Consider the following 8,075-nt stretch of genomic DNA (forward strand, 5'->3'; position numbering starts at 1 on the left):
GACTTGCAGATCCCGGCCAAGGGGCCTAATCCTTAAGAGTAGAAGCAACAGAAGAAGTTTTACCAACTTGCAAAGCCTTGCCGAATGGCCTATTTTTAAAACAAGTTCCCACCAACTTATGAGACCTTGTCTGATGGGGTCCAAGTCCCTAGGACTTTAAAATCATAAAAATAAAGCAGCCCTCACACACCCAAAGGTGCTTAGCATAAAGAAAGTGACAACGAAAGGGCTGTACGGAGACCCCACAATTCACGTTGACAGGCAGTACATATTTTCGCGTTCTCCCCTAACTGTTGACGTGGCACTGTACGAATTTCTGAGTGCTGCGCTAACTGCTGCTGACGTGGCAGAATGTACGGATTTCCAGATTTTACGCTGCCAAGCTTTTGGATGCTTTTAGAGTTAATCCTTTTCATGTACTGTTTTTAGAGAGGACAAGGGCATTAAAAAAGATGGGCTGGGCTCTTCCTCTTGCATTCAACCTAGAAGGTGAAGCAGAGTAGAATGCTAGTGTTCAAGGAAAATACAAAAATACGAAAGGGGTGCTAGGGTTTGGGGCCAGTGCTCTCTTGGGGTGGAATTCCGCCACTCCTCGTCTCGTGTGTTGTGCACTCTCTCTCAGTTCAATTGTTTTGAAGTGTAAAGTTGTCCCGTTTGTTCTTTCCCGTTGGCATGTGGTGCCTACCCATTACATATAACCTCTAGAAACATGTGCTTTGTCTTGGCATGTTCGAAACAAAATGCCTCGAAATGATGAAGCACATGAAATGCTTCTTGTTACACTGTTTGAGCCGAGTTTGTGCATTCGCATGTATATGTGTGCACGCTGCGTATATTGATACTTAGATCTACGCTTGCTTTTGGACATTCATGATGGTAGTGGGGATGTAATATTTACTTAATGCAATTCATGATAGATCTGATGGTTATATTGCCTTGGGGATAAAAACTACGAGTCTTTAATTTGCACTTCCCTTTCAAGGTGATCTTAGGGCTTTACGTAGATTCACCTAGGTATATTTCACAACATGTCTTATAAAAATTTACAAAAAGTTAAAAGAAATTAGCATGAGCACGTGTCTTGATCAGAAAAAACCTTATTGGAAAGACACGTACATCATTCAACGAACTTCTACCTTATAAGTCATGCCAAAAGCATGTGCAGTTGTTGGCAGGTTGCGAATATTGTTTGTTGTTACACTGGTGTTGTGAATAGTGGACCAAAACATGGTAGCATTCCAGCTAGCTGAAGCAAATGCACCTGCATAGGATCTTCTTTTGTGATTAAAAGTAGTTTTCATTCTCGGGCCCAGCATATTTTCTGTATCTTGCTATTTTTAATTGAGATTCAAAGCACGAGATTGTTCCTTGCCATTGTGACGATCCTGTTGCTATTTATTTCGCCTTGGAAAGTTGTAACTTGTACATGTTGGAGGAAGACAGTTGAGAGTTGTTATCTTTGTGAATGCACAGCAAATGGACTTCGAGGTAACAATATTGCTCGCTTGTTTTAAGAGGACCCTTGAAGATTTTATTTTTTTGTGTTATCAGACACTTGATGAATTTTGGGAGGTCTGATGACAGGATTTTGATGTAGATTACAAATAACACGGAAGAGGAAGGAAATGCTTCTGGATATGCTGTTCTTGCAGACTTGGATCAAGCTTGTGCTGCGGTTGCTCAGCTAGATGGAGCGGTGAGCACCTACTATGTTTCACTGCTTGCATTCATTGGTTGCTACCCCAGAAATAGCTCCATTTTGTGTAATTCTCCATTTTTGTCTGCCAGGGAATCATGGGTGAGTACTTGCTCAAACAACTCAGTACTAAATTTTACATGTGCCTTTTCTTTGAATGCCAATTATGGCTAGTAAATCTACCGACTGTTAAAAACAGCAACATGCTATTTACAAGAATAATGAGTTTTCTCTAAAGACGAGGAACAACTGATCTCGCACTTAGGGCGGGTTCAGATGAGCCCGGCGGCAAAGCTTGCAGCTTTTACTACCTCCACCTCCTGCAAAGGTGGTTTTCCTCCACCAATTCGGGTTTGCCAGCAGGGACGTACGCACCTGCCTCGCTCTCTAACCCAGCCTTATGTGGTCTTGCTCTTCTTGCTGGCCTCATTTAGAGGGTATGCGGTTGAGGAAGATTGAAATTACGCTTTAGTTCTGTGTGCAAGTCCCTAACTGATATGATTTAAGTTATTCAGTCTTTATTTGATGGACATTGTGTTTTATAAATGGTTGCCAAGGACTTGCTCTGTTTTCTAGGGTTTTTGGTGGTCTTCTCTGCACCTTTTTTTATTAGTGTCAATCTACATTGAAATTTAATTATGGTAAAAGTCTATTTATATCAAGCACAAGCACCTTAGCTCTTGTGTTTATTTTTTGACACTCACTTGTTTATGCGGTTGCTTAGTTGTTGCATGCAGAAGTTTCAAGGCAAATGTGTGAGGATGGATTTTGTTGAAAGGCGACGGTTTGAAAATCAGGATCCGCACAGACTACGTAGTAGGGAAAAAAGGACACATAGCTCGAACCAAGTTTACATAGGCAACCTTCCCTGGAGAGTGGATAGCACCACATTAAAACAGCTGTTTAGTGTTCATGGAACGGTGCATGAGGCGCAAGTAATGCGGGATAAATTGAATGGCAGATCTCGAGGATATGGCTTTGTCGTGATGTCGACTAATGTTGAAGTGCAGAAAGCGGTTGCTGCCCTTGATGGTTGTGTGAGTATTCCTCTCTTAAATCTTTGTGAAGCTGGACAATTTCAATCATAATCTCTTTTCACATCTATATTTGCAGGAGGTTGAAGGGCGACTTTTGAAAGTCAATGTGGCCATGAAACGGGCCCCTTTAGGAATTAGTGTCTAAATATTTTGCCTAGTGTTTGTAGATGAATGCAAGGCCCTGGTCATTCCACCAAATGGGAAGCTCCATCTTCTATATTCAGTTGTCCACTCTGGAGTAGCATTACGATCGAAGCTTGCTTTACGTAGAATGATGTATATTCTGTTTCATTAATCATAAAGGATTCTTGCATGACTTTTAAATTGATACTTGGTCATCCATATTTGGGTTAAGTCTCACATACAAAAGGGTGTCTATAGAAAAGCCTTTGTCTTAACCAGAAGAAGACGACTACTCAAGGTAAAATACCTTATGGTAGCTTATGAGGCCAGGCTTTAAACCTAAGCAAGTTGTAAACATCAAAGGCAAACTGGATAGAATTCCAAGGGACGCGGATTCATAATACTCTACTTACCATTGGTGCAAGGACAAGACCAGCTAGGAGCCAGTGGTTAAGAGCCACATGTAGGGCATGTACGGCAAGGAGTGCCGGTAGTTGAGCCGAAGGAAGTCATAAGGGTATTATTAGTTGTGCATTAGAGCAAGTTAATATGGTGTGATTTGACCTTCAGACTGATCAACAGAGGTGGGTCCAATTCAGACCCTGCAGCCCACTTGGCAGTTGCCTCCCCCCAAACACTTACAAGGCTTCATCAATGGTCATCCAAAGATAATCCATATTGGGCATTGCTGCTTTGCAGAAAACCTCAAGAAGTAAATGAGATCTTCCCCTTGTGCCTAAGTGTTGATGTTTTCATCTAAAATCCCTTCAAAACAATAACCCTATAATGTGCAAGAATAGCTTGCTATTGTAGGGTGCTGCTTGAGTGTCTTCTCAGCAGAGAGATGAAGGTAGAAAAAAAGAGCATTGTAAATGTTAGAAATGATGGCTGCAAATGGAGGTTTCCATAGCTTTGGGGATCTGTTGTATACCAAATGAAACCTCAAAAAACAAAAAAGTTCTCCCCTGGCCTAGTGAAATTGCCGTAGGGCTCAGCGACGCAAGGATATTGAATAAAGCGTAAAGCCTTATTTCGGGGTTACGAGAGTTGGGGAGGGCAAAAAGGCAGCATTCCATGTTTATAATGAGAGGGAACTGCAATCGTTAGGGAGAATGGAGTTCTAGAGGTTCGGAGGGGGGAAAGAGTGAAAAAAACATTCAATGATGGGGGAAAGGCCTAGGCTTTGGAATTTGATCCCTAGTTTTTAGCCTCTTACAAACCCAACATTTCAATACACTTGTCATTTCCACATGTGCCCATTTACCCGGTTAAGCCTCATTCGAGTTTGATCAAATTGAGGTGCACAAGAAGGCACCATAGAAGTGTGACATTACTGTAGAGCATTAATAGCCAAAATGTAGAGAACCATAATCATAAAAGCAAACTAAGGGTTCAAACTTATTCATATTTACATCATTATGTTGTTAGCACGTGCATTTCATCCTATTCACTATTGTAACTAGGGATTTCAACAAGTTAGCATAGTAATCATATTCTCTAGACTTATACTAAAATAAGATACCATGGGAAACCATCAGCCGGGTTTGCTAGCATAGTAGACCAACACACTCTACTTATCTCATTGGGGAGAAAAGACTAACAATAAACCTCAAAATCAAAGGGATTATAGGATACAAGCGAATGATAAAAGAAGGGAACCAAATAGCACTCACATGCCATGTAATGAAGTTATTAATTGTTTAAAGGTCCACTTGTGTGATGTTAGTATTTCTAGTGATAGCTACATGTACTTCACATACCTCATGAGAATTTAGCATGCTGAATAGGCAAATACACTTGTTTTAACTATCCGTTTGTGTCATGCTTCGATGAGAGGGAATAGTGATTCTACCCCTTAGATCACTGAGGAATAAAGTCTCTTATGACCAAAGGAAACAACACAAGGATCAAGTTTTTCTTACCAATTATCTTACCTTGCCCAAATACAACAATAATAAGAAATTTGAGGGCCCTGAGAGTTAAGTACTCGATAGTATCATATAGCTTGGATGTGGTAGCTGCCATCATTTCCTACCCATTGATTGCATATGTGCCTCTATGTAGAAATACTGGTGGCAAAAAGGGTCAAACCTACAAATAGTCAAGAGTGAAGCAACATGAGCATTCCTCATAAGAAATAGACATGAAGCACACTACGAGAGGCTCTAATTTACTACTAAGAATAACTCCTTAGGATATAAACCATGATGGTGCCTTAAACCCACACGGAAATCAATAGGTTGTTGCACCTAAGAACAATTGAGGTAAGGTGGAAATAAGGTTCTCCTAGGTCTTGTGTGCTGAACGAGCATTAACTCTCAATCATTTTTAAAATTACAACTCTTGTTTTAGCCTCTTCGCGAGTCGACGGATATGATTTTTAAGTCCTTTGATTAGGTGGACTTCCTTGAAATGAAACTTGTAGTTTCCCCCAAGCACTCACTTTCGACGTCTTTTTAACCAAAGTCTCCTTTCACATGCGGGGCGAAAGGCGTGTTCACTTTCGCCCCTCTTCAATTTTCTCTTGTCCTCAGTTCCTTAAGCTCTTAGTAAGGAAGGCTCTAGCCGATCACAATATTGGGTATACCTATTGAACTATGGTCACCTACATTATAATCAACAAGCAAAATATGTGGATTTCAACAACCATAACTAATGAAAGTTTGAGAATCATGCAGTATAGCAAGAGAGAAAAGCTCCACAAGTAACCAATCCTTGTCATGATGGAAGGAAGAGTGAGTGTTTCAAGCTTGGTGCAAGATTACACTATTGTGGTATGGGACCAATTTACACTTTGTACTTTGAGTGAATATGGAAAAGTTAGTGGATTACTATTTGACGGTTGAAACAATACCCTAAGACAAGCAACAGAAAAAGTGAATAGTTTAAAAATAAGTTCATTTGGGTTATTTTAAGAAGTAAGCGACTCAAATTTAAATTAGCAAAACGATTTAGGAGTTTATAATTAATTTGTCCTTGTAACACCTTGGTATCCCTTTCAAATATTAGCCATGTTACATGGTCAAACAAGGGCCTTGCACCATTCGGCAAGAGCCACGATAGGCATCACCATGGCCACCTAATTGATGCACCACGTGCTGGGAACAACGGAGAGAACTCGTAGCAACCAACTAGATGCAGTCGAGTATCCAAGGGCAAGAGCCCTAGCAACATGAACACCAGGTGAGCACAAGGTGTCCCTCTAAAGTGTGACCCAATGAGGGATTTTGAACCCAAGACCCGTAGGTTGAGAGACCAAAGCCTTACCGTGATCAACCCTTTGAGGACGACAATGCTTATCATTTAGATGTTGATGACAAATTTTTTCCATCTAAATTTCTTTTGTTGATGATTCTATTGTACTTTGTCACTCTTTGTTTCAAAAGGTTCAAATTACTTATGAATAAATGATTCACATGTTTGCTACTCCCTTGGCTACAAAAATGATATAAATCCATTTCCATTTCCTTCATGGGTCAAATTTTTTAAGCCAAGTTTTCAAAAATGAGGTGATACTTGGGGGTTTGGGGTTCTTGATGCCCAAGCACATGGAAAGCTTTTAAGCAATTTGACAATACCATTGTGTCAGTCTGAATCCATAAGCTAGAATCTTTTCTTTATTCCTTTTTCATACTACTTGGTCTGCTTGTCTAAAGCTCATGGAAAGGAGAATTAACTCATTTACATGAATAGGCTCCCATTCATTGGAATGGAGATAACTTTCTTAGAAACTTGGTGCTATTGATATGGTTGATGCTACTTGTCCTTCTCCAACCCTTCATACTAAATTGTAATCAAAGTTGGTTTCTAAGAAATAAGTATGGACTTTGCTACTTGACATTTGTGCAAGGCCTTGGTTCATACATTGGAGGCTATTAGGAACCCTTTTGTTGGAAGGGACAAATTCTTCTCTAGAGTTCCTTTAAGCTTGCTTAGCATTGTGTGCAAAGACTTAGACGGTTGGCTTTCCACCATTCTTGTATGTCGAGTGTAAATATATTCGCAAATGGATGGCACCTTCAAGTATGTTTGGGGTCTTCCAATTTCTCCTCTTGCAAATTCTAGTCAAAATGTGACAAATGCTTGTTAGCAAAAGACCTTGCTTCTAATGAGAATTGTGGGGATGGTGACAATGTATCAAGAAGTTATGCATTATGCTTTCGATGTCAAAGCCCTACGATTTCTTTGCTAGCTCAAAATCTTCTTTCATTTGAGTTAATGGCTTTAAGAGTTGTAATGCTTCTAGTTTTGTGTACTACCTTTCAACTTCTCCATTTGAAAAATTACCAACAATCAAGAAAATCATTTCGTGATGCTTCTCATTTCCATCCATTTGCTCACTTCATGAATGACGATGGACAAAATTGGTAAAAGGATAATGCGCAATTATGACCTACACACATCAAATCAATGCAATGTCAATGTAATTAGGGTTCCTCTTCCTACTTTATTATACACCTTCGTTTGAGAGGATTTGGTCGAAGCTTTGCCTCTTGCTAGTTAACCTCCAAATACAAATATGGTTTTCAACATCTGTCAAAGTTGTCATGTAATGGTCTAGTGTCCAAATGGTTGTTTAGGAGTAGAATGCTGAAAGCTGAGGACATCTCCTGGAGCCCTACATCCCAAGGCATATTCTGAATGTGGACAATGGCATGTGTGGAACATCCGTATTCATTAAATTTGAAGTCCTCATTTGTCAAAGACAATGGGATATAGAGGGACTCTTACTTCACTACTGGTTCGCTTACTCCCTTTTCCAAAGTTTCTTTCCTAGATTATTATCTGAGACCAAATATTTTATTAAAGCAATCAGATTTTATTTTTTTTGACATGCTCAGATAAGCTTCACCAAGCGAGTGCTGCACCCTTCACATAACCATGAAAAGCAAACCTATCCATGATATTGTTTTCACAAACTAATGAAGTAGGGAAAGGTCCTTTACTGACCTTTCCACATAATCACTGTGACTGCATAGTGATCGCCAGGGAGCCAAGAACCGTGCGGGAGAAGTGATTGTGGGAGGAAAGGTTAGGGAAGGACCTTTCCCGACAGTCAAGGTCCGGGGGTGGGAGGTCGAAGACTGGTCTCTGAGCTCCTCTGTAGCAACACACAAAAACTCTCCTACAACACCAGTACAGTGGTTTTTTATTACATATGCCGAGTTGTCAAAAATCCAACGACTCAAGTGCTAGATTATGACTTTCAATGGCAAGTA

The 8,075-nt window shown here is 40.2% G+C and overlaps 1 protein-coding gene across 2 annotated transcripts; it reads left to right on the forward strand.

Moving 5' to 3' along the window:
- The first annotated feature begins 1,545 nt into the window (after nucleotides 1-1,545).
- Nucleotides 1,546-3,061, forward strand: LOC147416556 (28 kDa ribonucleoprotein, chloroplastic-like). Of its 2 annotated transcripts, none has more exons than XM_086508264.1 (3): nucleotides 1,546-1,696; nucleotides 2,421-2,733; nucleotides 2,810-3,061. In XM_086508264.1, exons 1-3 carry the CDS (start codon nucleotides 1,689-1,691, stop codon nucleotides 2,876-2,878), a joined length of 390 nt encoding a protein of 129 aa, XP_086364390.1. In that variant the 5' UTR covers nucleotides 1,546-1,688; the 3' UTR covers nucleotides 2,879-3,061. The 2 variants fall into 2 exon arrangements, with proteins under 2 accessions (XP_086364390.1, XP_086364391.1); XM_086508265.1 differs by having other exon boundaries at nucleotides 1,556-1,696; nucleotides 2,434-2,733.
- Nucleotides 3,062-8,075: the final 5,014 nt, after the last annotated feature.

The sequence above is a fragment of the Adiantum capillus-veneris genome, unplaced genomic scaffold (assembly GCF_014529385.1).
Source record: "Adiantum capillus-veneris isolate H3 unplaced genomic scaffold, ASM1452938v2 Hic_scaffold_823, whole genome shotgun sequence".
Lineage (NCBI taxonomy): Eukaryota > Viridiplantae > Streptophyta > Polypodiopsida > Polypodiales > Pteridaceae > Adiantum > Adiantum capillus-veneris.

Excerpts from the sequence above, each read along its gene's own strand:
- LOC147416556 (XM_086508264.1), top strand. Across the intron at positions 2,734-2,809 it reads TTGCTGCCCTTGATGGTTGT|GAGGTTGAAGGGCGACTTTT; the intron begins GTGAGTATTCCT and ends CTATATTTGCAG.